The 17,074-nt window shown below is 35.4% G+C and overlaps 1 protein-coding gene across 6 annotated transcripts in view; it reads right to left on the bottom strand.

Moving 5' to 3' along the window:
• CCDC18 (coiled-coil domain containing 18) overlaps positions 1–17,034 on the bottom strand; it is a 114,778-nt gene extending 97,744 nt beyond the window's left edge. For 2 of the 6 annotated variants that reach the window (XM_018045770.1, XM_018045772.1), the window contains exons 1-5: positions 14,466–17,034; positions 13,788–13,962; positions 10,338–10,499; positions 6,025–6,131; positions 4,013–4,141 (exon numbers count right to left, since the gene is read on the bottom strand). In XM_018045770.1, the coding sequence (XP_017901259.1) occupies positions 4,013–4,141; positions 6,025–6,131; positions 10,338–10,499; positions 13,788–13,962; positions 14,466–14,599 (707 nt within the window). In that variant the 5' untranslated portion in view covers positions 14,600–17,034. Of the gene's footprint in view, positions 1–4,012; positions 4,142–5,036; positions 5,091–6,024; positions 6,132–10,337; positions 10,500–13,787; positions 13,963–14,465 lie in introns of those variants that run through there. The other 4 variants (XM_018045769.1, XM_013962618.1, XM_018045773.1 and 1 more) reach the window with 4 other exon arrangements.

Raw genomic sequence — 17,074 nt, 5'->3', positions numbered from 1 at the left:
GACACATGTACACCATTGTTCACTGCAGCACTATTTACAATAGCTAGAACATGGTAGCAAGCTAGATGTCCATCGACAGATGAATGGATAAAGCTGTTGAATATTACTCAGCCATAAAAAGGAATGCATTTGAGTCAGTTCTAATAAGGTGGATGAATTTAGAACCTATTGTACAGAGTGAAGTGAGTCAGGGAGGGAAAGATAAATACCGTATTCTAACACATATATATGGAATCATCATCATCATTTTGATCATTTTATTTCTTGTGGGGAAATTTCTAACAATTGATTCAATATCTTTAATGGTTAAAAAACTAAGGTTTTCAATTTATTCTTGTTAGTTTTGTTAAACTTTATCTTGTTGGAAAAGCATTTAGTTTAAGTTTTCAAATGTATTATCGTAAAATGGTTCACAGTACTTGGTCTTATTTCTTGAATCATAGCTAAATCTGTAATTTAGGGGACACTTTTCAATTCCAATATTGGTTTTTGTGGATTAATTTTCTCCTGGATTAATCTTATGTAATGCCCATTATCTTGGCCAGTGTGGGGGGAAAAAAAAACCAGATCTGGGTTTTTGGGATTCTCTATTGTTTCATTGTTTTCTGTATATCCGTTTCACCCTTTATTATTTAAATACTTCTGTTTTTCTTCTGATGCTCTTTTATGTTCTTTTCCTGACTATATAAATTTAATGTTTTAGTTTACTCATATACTAATCTTAATACATGAACAGGAGACTAAAAATTTTCTTCTATGAATATCTTTGGCTACAGCCCACAAGCTGCAATATGAAACACTTTTTGTATCAGTTCTAAGTCTTCCAATTTTCATCATAATTTTTTCAGTGATCCACGAGTCGCGAGAAGGCTGATTTTACATTTTCAAACTACATGGTTTTCAGGGAGGGAGGACAATGGCGGGATGTAGGGCTGTCATATATAATTTAATGACATGAGGATGATATGTATGACATAAATATTTTTATCTTTGTTAAAATTCATGTTTTCTGGCAGAATAAGGTAACAAAGTATAAATATTCTAGGAGTGTCTAAAAGAATGCACATTCTCAAATGGTTGGCTACAAGATTCCATATATACATCCATTAGGTTAATAGTCACTCAACTCTTCAGCTTCTTACTTTTTTGTTGCTTAATCTAACAATTCTAGTAAATCAGCAAAAGTATTCCCTGTATGATTACAAATTTGTTCATTTCTACTTGAAATTATATTTTATGTACTTTGGGACTATATTATTAGATATAAGTTTAGAATCTTTATAGCTTCCTGCTGAAGTGTTACCTAAACATTACATATGTATATGTATACACACATGTGCGTGCGTGCTTAGTCACTTCGGTCGTGTCCAACTCTCTGTGACCCCATGGAGGAGCCTACCAGGCTCCTCCGTCCATGGGATTCTCCAGGCAAGAGTACTGGAGTGGGCTGCCATTTCTCTCTCCATATATATACATATGCTGCTGCTGCTGTGGCTAAGTCACGTCAGTCATGTCCGACTCTGTGTGACCCCATAGACAGCAGCCCACCAGGCTCCCCCGTCCCTGGGATTCTCCAGGCAAGAACACTGGAGTGGGTTGCCATTTCCTTCTCCAATGCATGAAAGTGAAAAGTGAAAGGGAAGTCACTCAGTTGTGTCCGACTCTTAGAGACCCCATGGACTGCAGCCTACCAGGCTCCTCCGTCCATGGGATTTTCCAGGCAAGACTACTGGAGTGAGTCGCCAGTGCCTTCTCTGATATATACATATATATATAAAAATACAGGAGTTCTTTTTAACTCTAGCAATGCTTTTTGTACTTAAATCTACTCTGTGATATTAATATAACTATACCAATTTGTTTTTTGCCTAAAATATTTACTTTCATTCCTTTGCATTCATCTTTTCTGTGTCCTTATGTGTTTTTTTTTAAAATATAAAATGTTGCATTTAATTTCTGCTATACTGCAAAGTGACACAGTTATACATATATATTCTTTTTTCATATTCTTTTCCATTATGGTTTAATCACAGGGTATTCAATATAGTTTCCTGTCCTATACAGCAGGACCTTGTTATTTACTCTGTGTCTTTATATTATAAGTATCTCTCTTCTAAACTGTATAAAGCTAACAATATCTGCCTTATACTGGCTTTTTAATCCATCTGATTAATCTCTACCCTCAAAAAAGTCTTTGTAAAGGTTTTGATATTTCAATTTTAGAATGTTAATATTCATTCTAGTTCTTCAAAAAGTTCCAAGAGTCTTCATATCACATTTCTACCTAAAAATCTGAATTGATGATTTATGCTTCCTAGGTTAAAATACAAATCCTTTGGCATAAAACACAAAGCCATTTACAGTCTGGACCAAGCCTGTCTTTTTCCTTACATCCTACTATATCATCCATTTATAAGTACACAAAATTCCTAGTGTTCTTTAGAAAAGATGTTCTTTTGTATTTCTCTGCCTTTCCACATGTTGTCCAGGAGGCATGCACCCCTACTTATCCACCTTATGACAGCAAAGTCAATACCCTACCCCTGGACTTCCCTGGTAGACTAGTGGATAAGAATCCGCCTTGTAACGTGGGGGACACAGGTTTGATTGATCCCTGGTCCAGGAAGATTTCACATGCCGGGGAATACCTGGGCCTGTGAGCCACAATTACTGAAGCCCATGCACACAAAGCCTGTTCTCCACAATAAGAGAAGGCACCGCAATGAGAAGTTTACGCATGACAACTAGAGAGTAGCCAGCCCCTCTCTCTCCAAAAGGAGAAAGCCCATGTAAGCAACGAAGAATCAGTACAATCAAAAACAAAAAAAATCCCCTTCCATAAAAAATCATCTCTATCTAAGTTCTACAGAGAACTAGTTGCTCTTTCTGTACTTTTCCTTAGCTATAAGGCTAGTCTTCATGTATTATATTGTTATTTTAAATATCTACGTACAAAAGGTTCATCTGAGTAAGTAAAGTCTGATTTTCAGAATATTCGACCACACAGTTTATATTTATAATAGCTACACTGGTTAGTGTTTATTATTTATGAAGCATCTTACATTTATTTTTTCATTTATCCCTCACAGCAAGACAATCAGTATCATCTTGACTTAATATGAACAAAATGAGGTTCAAGAAGGTTAAATAGTTTCTTCAAGGTAACAAAGTCACTGAGACGTTAAAACCTGGCTGGTTTGACTCCAAAACTACACATTTCCACTAAGTAATAATGCCTACCAAATATATACTGTAACTTGAACTACACTAACCAAACACTGCTGAGAAAATATTCTTCCAAACTCACTTTAATGAAAAATGACATAGACAGGTTTTGAGCAGTTTTTAGAAGTTTAAATGAACATGCAAACAATTATTTATCTATTTATGACAACTTTTCAAAAATACTTTCTTCATAACATTACTTATATCATAGGATGAAATTTTAAAACATATTTTTGTCGCCAAAGAGGATAAAAATGCAGATTATGATTTTACCCTGTGTAAAAACTGTTACAATGACATTATTATACGGTAAAATCTCATTAAACTAAAAAGCTTTTATCTTTATTAGTTTAAAAGTTAATGAACATTCAAAGTTAATAATTATCTGGTCAGTTATCTAGAAAACTTTATCTTAAGATATGGCTTTAAAGAAAAGACATGGCTTATACAAAATAGATATTTTCGCATTACTTATCTATTCCTAAAGGAAGACTAAACCACACTTTCTTATATATTTTATTTAAGAAATATGTAAATGTAATTTCATTGATGATCATTATCAGGCTTTAAGGAATTAATCCCAATTCAAAATGCCAATAACATAAAGCCTACTCGTGAAAATTTTAATCAAAAATTTTTAAAAATTACAGGACTAAAGACATTAAATTTTCCACTGACAAATTTCTGAAATTTTTTTTACTTAAAAAACTATGCAGAATTTTAAATAGGTACTATATATTCTTCGTTTTTCCCTAGAAATACAATTATTTCCTTTAAAAACACATACCTCTTTCCTTGTTTACTTTGTTCAAGTAAGTCCACCTTCAACCTTATACATTCCTCTTGGGACTTCTGCAAACTCTGTTCTTTTTCAATTACCATTTTCTGACTCTGCTCTAATTTATCTTCTGCCTCTCTATAAAATAAAGATACTTTTAAAGGCAGTTGAAGAGATTATTTCAGGTATACAAGAACAGTTCAACGTCAGGAATTCTATTATTTTAAATCACTGAGTTAAGAGAAACAAATATTTAACGTGAGGCAGAGAAAAGGCTTATACATCACTAGTATACTATGAGGTTTAACAAGGAATAAAAGGATGCTGCCATCAAATGATAAATGTGTCTGAAACAAAAGCTGATATCCTATTTAATGATACCTAGAAGCATTAGGTACATTTCAGAAACTAGATAAGGATGACTATTATCACCACCATATCCAGTGATTTTTCTGACAGCTGCAATAAGCAAAAATGAAAAAGTAACAAGTATAAACTTCAGAAAAGAAAGACAAAATTCTTTTTTTGCTGATAATATCATTAGTTACCTGGAAAATCCCTGGAGAATCAAAATAAAAATCAGAATTTATTAAAGGTATCAGAAATAGTCCAATTACAAAATAATTATAGTATTATACAAAAAGCAGTAGCCTTCCTATATTCTATCAATGAACAGAATAAGAACAAATTGGGAATTGCCAGGCAGTTCACTGGTTAGGACTCTGCACTCTCATTCCCAAGGGCCTGAGTTCAATTCCAGGTCAGGGAACTAAGATCTCACATGCCACATGGCTTAAAAAAAAAAAAAAGAACAAGAACAAATTCACAACAACCAAAAATATAAAATACCTAGGAATAAACATAATATATGCATTACTAAGAAAATTACAAAATTCTGATGGTCATGATAGATGATTTTAGTGTGCATAAGAATCATCTGTAGGACTTGTTAAAACATAGACTGCTGGGTCCCAACTCCCAGAGTCTGTGATTCAGAAAGTCTGAGACCAGAATTGAGATTTGCATTTCTTACATGTTTCCAGATGATACTCATACTGCTGGTCCCAGAATTAATCTTTGAGAATCACTAAAATGGAACAATATGCTATTTAATATGCATGTATTTCTCATGTATTCAAAACAGAAAAGGAAGACAAATTACAAAGTGCCTGATTCCTTGTATGTCTTTGAATTCCCATCAAAGTAGCGAGCATAACTACACAGGACAATAAGTAAACTAGTTCATATTAATGAGAACATATAAATAAATATCTCAGCTTAGATTTAGTCTTTTTTAGCTGCCATACAACTGCATGTATCCTGCAGCCAAGAATTATGATAAACTGAACACAGATTCATCAAGTTCTGCGACAGTCTATCTGTGTGTGCATGCTAAGTCACTTCAGTCATGTCTGACTCTTTGCAAACCCATGGGGTGTAGCCTGCCAGGGTCCTCCGTCCATGGGATTTTCCAGGCATGAATACTGAAGTGGGTTGCCAATTCCTTCTCCAGGGATCTTCCTGATCCAGGGATTGAACCCGGGTCTCCTGCACTGCAGGCAGACTCTTTACCATCTAAGCCACCAGGGAAGCCTGGGTGGGGGTCAAAATTTAACAAGACGTATAAAAAATAAGTATTTTAAAGCCGTAAGTGGGCTTCTCAGGTGGCTCAGTGGTCAAGAATCCACTCACAATGCAAGAGACACAGGTTTGATCCCTGTCTGGGGAAGATCCCTTGGGGAAGGAAACGGCAACACACTCCAGTACCCTTGCCTGGGAAATGGCAACACACTCCAGTACCCTTACCTGGAAAATCCCATGAACAGAGGAGCCTGGTGGGTTATAGTTCATGGTGTCACGAACAGACAGAACTTAGCAACTAAACAACATGAGATTTCATATGATAAAAACAGACACTGATAGCAATTTCCCAGATGAAAATATGGATGAGATTCACACACTCACATGATGTTACATTCTAATCAATGAAATGTGTTTTAAAAAAACGCTGTAAATCTTACCTCAAAACTTTATCTTGGGCTGAAACTTCTGCTTCCAAATTTATAATCTGTTCTTCTAAGATTGGTACATTGGCTGCCTGTTTTTGAGCAGATTCAAGCATAGAAACCTAAAGCAAAACACAACTTTCAGAGCACTTTCTTTACAAAATAAATTAATCTATTTGCTCCTTAGTTTCTCTTCTCATCTGACGGAAATTCAACAGAACTCCCCAGTCATTCTTCAATTGTGAAGCTCATCTTGTCTATCAACTTACATGGGCATGTCATCATCACAAGCCAGTCTCATGTAAGCTCCTCCCATTATCCTCAACTTAGTATCACAAGATAACTGGTTAACTATTTAGGGAAAATAAAAGAGAATCTCTACCAACACTAACTAAAAAGATTTCACATAAATTAGAAATTTAAATTTCAAAGATCAAATCATTTAAAATTACATAAAAATACTTATTGACTCTTTTTTAAAGCCTAAATTTAGAAAACATGACTACTAGAGAAAACCTAGAAAATACGACTTGGACTATGAAGAGTGTAAGATGATGGAAATCAACAACCTAATGGTGTCTGGAAAAGAACACTAAATATTCCCAGAAAAAGGAAGCATGAGGTATATAGTGCAGGACAGGGTGAGGTCTAGAAGAGAAAACTTGGAACATAGTTCAAGATCTCTTTGATAAGTCCCTCCTTTTCCCACGCTCAGAATACCAGGAGTCAAAAGAGTCACCAAGAGCCTTCCACTTAAGAAGAGAGAGAGACAGTTTACTAATCTGGAGAAATTGAACAGGAAACATTTGGGACTCTTGAAACATTTTGTGGAATGATGAGCAGAAATGACGTAGAGTTAAAAAACAAAGAGATTAATACAGAATAGTCAGCTTCTAGCCTCCTATCCCACCTCATCTGGGGCTATCTCACAAGTAAGAAATCAAAGGATTCTTTGCTGCAGAAACTCAAGAACTTCAAAGTAAAAGACCTCACATATGGATACTGAATGGGAGAAGGAAGATTGCTCCCTACAAAAGAGCCACCTCTTCAACCATTACCAACAAATGAAGCTCAATGGACAACAAATCTCACATTTGCAGAGAGAGTTTCCAAACAGCATTTAAGTGCCTTCTCTTAAATAAAAATAACCAGAACACCAACATCTGAGAGGTCAAAACAAAAGTTAAAAGCAACTGGCAGAAGCAAGGCAAATACATACATACACACACACACACACACAAATCATTGAGAGAGCAATGACAGGATATTGCAAACACAAAACAATCAGAGAACATGAAAAAGCCTAGAAATTGAAAAATTATGACAGCCAAAACAGAAGATTCAATAGGATGACAACAATCTCTGAAAAAGTACCACAGGAAGACAAAGAGATGGAAAATACCAGGGAAAAACTTGAAAGATTTAAAGGACCAATCAGGTTGGGAAAGACAGAAGAAAGAAAACAAAGGGAAGAAAATAATCAAGATTACATAAGAAAAATTTCAGGGACCAAAGGACACAAGATTTCAACCAGAAGATCTTTATGTAACCAGTACAATAAATAACAAAGGTCTACTCAAAGATAAATCACTATGAAATTTTAAAACACCATGGAAAGAAGGAAAATACTGAAAGCTATCATAAATGGAAAAACAAAGATATATTACACGCTAGGAAATGTAATTCACAATGGAATTAAACATTCCAGACACACACTAGAGGATATAAGACAAGAAAGCAGTGTCCTAAAAACTCTGGGGTAAAATAATTTTCATTCTAGAATTCAATCAAGTGCTGGGGAGAAATTAAGACATCTCAAACAGGCAAGGAAGTACTGTAAAATATGCTTCAACTAAAGAAAGAGTAAACCAAGAAAGTCAACATGAGATCCAGGAAACCGTAAACACAACCTGGAAGAACATCAAAAAGAAGTCCCAGACGACAGCTGGGCAGCAGGCCAGCAGGCCTGAAGGGTAATAAGCCCAGAATGGACAACACATCAAGATCCAGAACTGTAACTACTATACAGACTTTGCTAAAAGGTCAATTATGAATATGTTGTCCAGTACAAAGGGGAGCAAAAGATTTCCAAAAGCGGCACATACGCAACATCAAAGCTGAGACCTGCCCTTGAAAAGGCAATCTCCCTAAAAAATATTTTATTAAGCAATTTAGAAAATGCTGAGATGGGGGACTTTCCTGGTGGTCCAGTAGTTAAGAATCTACCTTTCAATGCAGGGTACACAGGTTAGAATTCTGATCGGGGAACTAAGTTCCACATGCTGTGAGGGAACTAAGCCCACATGCCACACCTGGAGAGCCCAAGCGCCAGAACTACTGAGCCCATGCTCTTCAACAAGAGAAGGACACCCCAAGGAAGATCCAGCATAGCCAAAATGAAATAAAATAAAATTCAGTAAGCCAAAATACCCCAGTTCTTAAAAAAAAGAAAAACTGAGAAGTATGCTGCTGCTGCTGCTAAGTCGCTTCAGTCGTGTCCGACTCTGTGCGACCCCATGGATGGCAGCCCACTAGGCTCCTCTGTCCCTGAGATTCTCCAGGCAAGAATACTAGAGTGGGTTGCCATTTCCTTTTCCAATGCATGAGAGTGAAAAGTGAAAGTGAAGCCGCTCAGTCATGTCTGACTCTCAGTGACCCCATGGACTGCAGCCTTATAAAATACAACTATCTTACTGCCTAGAATAACCATTGGTGTATTTATATGCTCAAAGAAAGGAACATTTAAAATATTAATAGTTCAGTAGTTAACAGTAAAACTCTTAATATCTCTAAGACTTCAAATAATTAAGCCTCTATGACTTTAAAAGAATCTATAGGGGACTAAAAAGTTAAAATAAATAAACAGACACATCAAAAGGAATGACAAATGCACTGAGAAGGTAAATCTCATGAGAAATCAAGAAAAATAAGATATTTTGCCTCAAAGAAATTAAAAAGTATAGTTGTTTTTTTTTTGTTTTTTTTTTTTTAATCAGTAGACTACTGAATGTAGACAGAGTGCAGTAGATGCCTGAAAAAACTTTCTGTGTGATCTGACCATTCTGGAAATCTATCCCAGAAATAATCCCAAACACCAAAAAAGTTTTATGTTCACTGCAGCATTTTTCTCCTTAAGCACAATAGTGTACTTTATTTTGTTTGAAAAGAACAAAAGAAAAATAAAGACCTCCCATAACTGTACTACTTAAAACAATTATGCCTAAAAAACAGTCAAAGTCTCACTATGATGCTCTAATAGTTCCCAGAGTTATAGCACAGCCTTTCTTTCCATATATACATCATATGTGTATATATATATACACACACACGTACTGAAACACAAACATTTAGACAAATATGCTCATTTTACAAAAAACAAAGCAGATCAGTTACTGTGTATTTGTTTCTGCCACTAAATACTTCAGGTGAGTTTTGGAGTGCTGACTGTACAGATACCACTCTAAGTGCCTCTACAAATATTATCTAAACTTTACAAAGTCCCAAGTCAAATAACTTTGCATTTTAGTACTCATATATTGATATATGTTTTAGTACTGATATATTAATATATTGTAGTACTGATACACTGATATATGCTTTCACCTTAGGTAACAAAAGTAAGCTTGGTAGCAATTAATTATATGCGTAAATATATATATAAATATATATATATTTACCAAGCCTCTATTACTGGACTCTTTCGTTTCTTCTAATTTTTTTGTACAATATCAATCATATAGAAAAATAAAGGAAACCACTTAAACAGGAGAGTTATTAAGTTATGGTATACTCACATAAGAAAACATTAATGCTACCATAAAAAAATTGTTGTTGGAAAAGCTAGGTAAATGCACCAAAAAATGCTTAGACTATATAAGAAGTATAAAACACAGGGGAAAAAAAAACTATTCAAATGTGTAACATTCAATTATATGATAAACCAATAAAGTAGTTTCTATATGGTAGAAACTGGGTTATCTTTCTCCCTTTTTTCTATTTTTGAAGTTTACAACAATGAGGATGTATTACTGTAAAGAAGATAAGTAAGCTATATATTTTCTTTGTACAAGAAGCAAAACCACACAAATTGGTAATCTTAAGAATTTTAAGAAGTTCTGACTTATCTAAATGCATAGATTATACAAGTTCCTCTAAATAATTTTCAAACATTAAATTCATATAAAATTGATTCTATAATAGCTTGATATATTATTACAATAAAAATCATTATACATAACACATTAAGGTAATACAAGGAATATTTTTCCAATTACAAATCTTAAGATGATTCTTTTCTGTTGGCATAGTCAGCATTTCAAGAAACATACTTTTGCTCTTGACTGTGTCAATTCAAAGTGGACAGATTCTATTTTAGTCATTAAAGAATGATTCTGTGAAACTAAACAAGCATTCTGTTGCCTAAGTTTATTAAGTTTTTCTCGAAGACTTCTGATTTCCTGATCCACAGGGGTAGAAGATGAAAACGACATCTGAAAAACGAAAAAGAATAATATATTTTGAATTACTTCACTAAGTATTATATATAATACAATGAACAATTATCAATAAAATGACTAAGTAGCTCAGAAAAATAGGTTAAGATACTTAGTGTTGGGGAAGATATGTGAGACAATCAGCACTCTCCTCAGCAGATGGTGAACAAGTAAGTAAACAAATTTGGCTTGTAAAACAGTGGTACACTTTGGAAAAGTTCTTGGTATTATCCAGTAAAGTTGAACATGTTAAGACTCAACAGTATTACTCCTGGGTATAAATCTGATAGAAACTTTTGTACCTGAAGATTATATAAAAATGGTAAGAACTGAAATGCCCATAAACAACAAAATGGATAAATTATTCTTTGCGTGCTCAGTTGCTTCAGTTGTGTCCTACTCTTTGTGACCCTATGAACTGTAACCTGCCAGGCTCTTCTGTACATGGGATTCTCCAGGCAACAATACTGGAGTGGGTTGCCATGTCCTGCTCCAGGGGATCCTCCCAACCTAGGGATGGAACTCATGTCTCCTGCGGTTTCTGCATTGCAGGCGGATTCTTTACTACTGAGCCACTGTTAACTGTACATATATTTCTATTATGCTTTTTTGAATATATATTTTATAATAAAGTATTTTAATTTTCATTCGTTGAGGTTTCCAAATCATGATTTAATTTTATTTTTTGAATAAGTAATGTATTTTTATAATTCAAAAGTCAGAACTATATATAAAAGAGTACATACAGAAGTATCATTCCCATGTTTAGTAAATAGGTAACCATTTTTACAAGTTTCTTACTTATAAATTTTTGTATAACACAAATTAGACAGCAAAAAAACCGGAAACTCCTTCTATAGGAGAGTCATTAATTAAGTTAGGATCTTAAATCTAGTCTTCTAGTGCTTCCATTGGAGAAGGCAATGGCACCCCACTCCAGTACTCTTGCTTGGAAAATCCCATGGGCGGAGGAGCCTGGTAGGCTGCAGTCCATGGGGTCTCTAAGAGTCAGAAACAACTGAGCGATTTCACTTTCACTTTTCACTTTCATGCATTGGAGAAGGAAATGGCAACCCACTCCAGTGTTCTTGCCTGGAGAATCCCAGGGACGGGGGAGCCTGGTGGGCGGCTGTTTATGGGGTCGCACAGAGTCGGACACGACTGAAGCGACTTAGCAGCAGCAGCAGCACTTCCATATACATACACAAACAATACAAATTACCCACCCCCGACAACAGCTCTTATGCAAAACCAGAATAGTATGTATGGTTTTTCACTTCAACAATACATCCTGGCAATCTCTCCACAATCAATTCAGTGAGAAACTCCTTTTTTCTTTTTATCCGTTTAGCTGCAGTATTCATTGCGTATTTATTCAATATTTATTTATTACTGGACAACTGAGCTATTACTAGTCTTTTGTTATGACAAACAAGGCCTCATTTTATACTTATGCAGGTAGCTTTCCAGGAAAAGGATTTTCAAGTTAAAGGTAAACAAATTTGTGGTTTTGGTAAATATTACCAAATGTCTCTCCACTGAGATTATATCACTTTGCATTTCTACCAGCAATGCATGAGAATGCCTATTTCCCCCTAATATCATCCACAAAATACAGTGCCAAACTCAGGATGTTTCATAATCTGGCAGTGAATTTCTCTTTTTATGACTGAGATTGAACTCTTTTTTGTTTTCATTTCCTTTCCCATTCATGCCTTTTGCACATATTTCCACTGGTTTGATGATTTTTCCTTAATTCTAGGAGCTCTTTATATATTAAAGAGCTTTCATTTGTCTTTAATAGGCATTATCAATAGTTTTCCCCTTTCAATTTGTCATGTAACTTTTGATTTTGCTTAAGGTAAAACACAATGATGTCAATGAAGGCATATATACAATAAAAAGTCAACAATTTGAGTTAGGATACACATCAAATTTCTCAAAATTACATAATCCTTGTAGACAAGGAATTTGAATTCATTTTCTAAAGTGCAGGCTCAGATGGCTTCATCAAGCAGCTTCCTTACTAAAAGAAAATCTTGGGAACGCATGTAAGAATTAAAGATTTTAAAATTTAAAAAATAAAAAAATAATAAAATTGAAAAAAAAAGAAAAGAAAAGAAAAGAAAATCTCTCAGTTGCTAGCTTTCTTAAGTGGGAAGAGCAAATTTCTATCAAAAAAGTTTATCATGTACATATGTAACCATATGTATATATGAAGAAGGAATTCATAGGGTCTGGACTCCACCTTAGGCCTGTTCTTGCTGATCATGCTCAGCCACCTTTCCAATGGACTCTGAACTCAGTGTTTAGTGCCTATGAAAACAACAGAAGGATAAGACCCCCTCCAGACAGGGGAACCTTGAAGATCGTATCTAGGTTACTCATCGCCTCAGAGAAACATACACTAATCACCCCTTCCTCCAGACAGGCCATAAAATTTTCTGTATCTATAGGAGTATAACCTCGGGTTTATTGATTATTGACTAATTGTTTGTTTGAGCACATGAGCACATAGCACGTGAATGATGGGGTTATTGGGATTGTATTTTCCTTGGTTTATGTAAGTCTAAAGGAATTTGGAGTGGTGGGTTCAGACACGTACACATTGGGTATAAAAGATTTTCACAAATGCTGGTCAGGGTCCTTGGCTAAGAGGAGACTCTGCCTTGGGCCCGCCGGTGTAATACACTGCACTCCACTATCTGCATTGTCCTTCTGAGTGAGTTTGTTTCCCAGAATGCATGGCTACAACATATATGCATGCTGGCAGTGGAGTAATAAAAAATGGGAGGAAGACAGAGGAAAAGGAGATAAAGGGTTGAGTAAGACAGAGGAGTACACATAGCAAGATAGAGAATACAAGTGAATAAAAAAGAGGAAGAAAGAGTGAGTTTCAGACCAGGACAGATGTCTAACATCATCCACAAAATTTAGATATAATGAATGGAGCACGTGACCCAGGCTAAACAGCAATATACTTCAATCACTTAATAAGCCATGATTACCTATTATGTACATGGTATGGTATAAAATCAAGGGGGTTACAGAGAAAACAAGACATTTAATTGCAAAAAGGTAATAAATATAGAAGTTTTAAAATAGAGTAATACATCAAAATAGCTACTGTCTTATATACCACTTAACTTCAAAGAGTCTTGAGCACTATAGTAAGAGACTATGGAAAACATAAATTAGGCATTTGAAAAAAAAAACTGAGAAAAAAGTATTTTAAATAGGCAGGTCTAAAACTACTTTTAGGTAGGCAGGTCTAAAAATGATAACCTTATCTCTTGGCTTTTTTTGAAAATCAGTACCACTATTGGGCATTTTACAAACTCTTTTATGAGGTGAGTAATTCAAAAGTCCGAGATGGCTAGGATGAGAAAGATCTTCCAAAATGAGTCTTTCAGACCTTGAGAGATGAGGAGCATAATCAGAATTTTCACTTGGACTAACACTAGAAAAAAAAAGAAAAAGTACATTTTAGTTCTTAGATACTTTTAAGCATTTACTCTAAATTTCTACATATTAAGTAAGAAAATAGAAAAGTACCTGAAATATTGCTGGAAATCAGATTCCAGAAAGGAACTTGAGGCATTTCAATTAAATTTTCAATAGACCACAATTAGTTTTAAAACTAGCAATCTATGTTTCTGGAGCCTCTATGCTAGAGTTACTTAAGATTCAAAAAAGTCATGATAATAAAAGCTTAAGCCTACACATATTTTATACTGAGTCCTAATATATTAAAGGTCTTAATTTGTAAATACTTCTATAATAGTTCTGTTCTTCTTCCTAAACTGAAAGCTATATTCAAAATTATTATTTTTTAAATTATGGAGCATTATTCCCTATTCTGGACACACGAGAAACACAGCAAACAATAATGATATTCAAAAATTTTACATTCATCAGTTAAAGTCCTAAGTTAGAGTTCTATACATAAGTTTACTCACTCACCTAGATAACTCTTCCCCTAAACTCTGCAAACTCCATTCTGTTATCTTCAGTTCATGTCTTAAGGAAGCAACATTTGCCAGCAAACTTTCTTCTTCATTATCTTTATTATAGAAGTCTGATGAACTAGATTCCATTTCTTAAAAAAAGAAATTAATTTCTTGTACCTTGCCTGAAAGAATCTGTGATGTCAGTCAAAATTCTCTCACACTAATAAAACTTAACTCAAGTTATTATTTTTCTATTTCAAATGTTGTGAAATCTTTCATGGTAATTTTAAACAAAGCAAAACAGCCAGCAATAATCAATTTCTCTGCAGGGTAAAGCCATAATGGAAAGTTCAACAAAATTTCAATGAATCAATTTTTCATTTAAGCCAGGGACTACAATTCCCCTTTTCCAGCCATCTTCAATGTTTCTAAGAAGTGTGTAAACTGTTTCTATTTGATGTTAAAGATGAAGAAACTAAGAATGAGCCAAATAACTTGCTTGCATGTGTGCGCATGCTCAATCACGTCTGACTCTTTCCAACTCCATGGACTGTAGGCCGCCAGGTTCCTCTGTTCGTGTAATTTTCCAAACAAGAAATACTGGAGTGGGCTGCCATTTCCTTCTCTAAATAACTTACTCAAGCTCACAAAAACTGTAAATGGTGGAACCAAGATTTGAACCTAGGCCATCATGACACAAAGATCTTTTAATTATGTCACACTGCAGTTTTCTTATTTATTATAAATTAATTTCAGTATGAAGTGTTTGAACTTGATCATGTTATAAGCTCTGAACATCTGACAAAACTGGTATCGTAACATTCATATTTTCCTAAAGGTAATTTATTACCAGATAAAGGTTATCCCCTTCTATTCACCATGGCTATAAATTTAAAACCATATACTCACATTCACATAACAACCACAGAGATCAAAATGACATTTAGCAGGTTAACTCACAAAAATAAATAGGAAAAGTTTTTGTTTCTTCAACTGATGGGTATCTTAAGGGTTGTCAAATTCTCTACTAAGTAGCTTTGCACATTAAAAAATCATGATAAATACATTTTATTACTAATAATTAATATTCATAATTATTGTGTACTAAGACATATTATTAATAATACAACTTAAATAAAAGCTTTACAGTCTCTACTACTCCATCTTCCTGCATAATCTTTAAATTACATTCCTCTTCCAGATCCCATTTACCTTTGTCATTGAAGCTTCTTTCTGATCACCCTTCTAGAATTCTGACGACATCTCAAGCTCCAAAAGGTTAGGAGTCCTGTGTATTATAGTCAGGACTCTAAGGCACTTACAGAAACCCAATATTTTCAGTGACTAAACGATGATTACAAAACTGTCCTTCTTTCCCCTCACCTAGCTAAAATAACAAATTTACTCCACACTCAAAATTTCTCAGATGAGGAAGATTAAAAAGAAAACTTTCATCTTACTGGAATAAACTGTTGCACGAAATTATATACTATGGAATCTTAGTAAAGAAAATATTTCTTTCCTCTTCCCTCTTTTGTTTCCAAAAATTTGCTTCTGCTTAAATGAGAAGACTCTCCCAAAGGTTCAGGTCCCCACTCTGTTTTTTTCCAGCAACTCTAGTTACCTACAGCATGGTGAAGGAAGAAGGGTAAAGAAAATTTAGGAAAATTCTAACATGCCATTTTGTTTCAACTGAATCAGGTTTATGTAAATTTTAACCCAAGAATTCTCTCACCCTTTTAAAGGATCAATGAAAACGTCTGATATGCGAATATATTTTCATTTTCCTAGTGGGCCATTTAATACCCTCAAAGATTTCTCCTCCCTTCAGCTTAGTTATAAAAGTCTAGCTTCATCGCCTGTACATACGTGGAAAAGCACATCATGCTTCTTACAGGCCCTGACATCTTCGGGCCTTAATTACAATGCGTTTGCAGGCATACACAGGCACACACATCACACCGAAGAACAAGTGTTCATTATACTCGCTGTATGTAAAAAAGATGGGCTGTAGTCGAAAAGGATTCCGCATTTTGGAAGGCCATTCAAGGCTTTATATCGTACTGTTCTGTATCAAGAATGCTCAGTTTGATAGGACCGGTCCTTCGTTCATCTGGAAGCAGTGGAGGAAAACATGAACAACTTCCTTCCCGATTTTTCTTCTACTAAAATACGACCCTGCAGAGGAGCGTGAGCCGCGAGGGCGAGGACTAGATTAAACGCATCCAAGGGAACCGACAGGGAAACACCTGTACCTCCTCAGGCCAGTTCCCACCCTCCAGGGGCAGTAGCTCACCACAAGTCGTAGCTGTGAGAGAAACCCACCGACGACGGCGCACGCCGCGCTCTCCTCTGCGTTCGGAAACCTACGACCCTCTCCCCGGCCCCAAGCGCCGAACGCCAAACACACTATGGCAATCCCGGTTGCGCCGAGTTCGAACCGCCGCGGGAACCGTTGGGAACGCACCTCCCCAACCGCAGCCCCGGCCCCCGCGCAGCCTTAGCGTGAATCGACGCCGGACGCGCGGGGCTTGTCGGGGATTGTGGTCTGAGAGCAAGTCCGAGCCTGCCTACCCAGAACTACATTTCCCACAATTACCACCAAGACGCCCATTGGTGTGA

The sequence above is a fragment of the Capra hircus genome, chromosome 3 (assembly GCF_001704415.2).
Source record: "Capra hircus breed San Clemente chromosome 3, ASM170441v1, whole genome shotgun sequence".
Taxonomy (NCBI): Eukaryota; Metazoa; Chordata; class Mammalia; order Artiodactyla; family Bovidae; genus Capra; species Capra hircus.
Note: the sequence above shows the minus strand (reverse complement) of the source record. Positions and strands in the feature narration are given on the sequence as shown.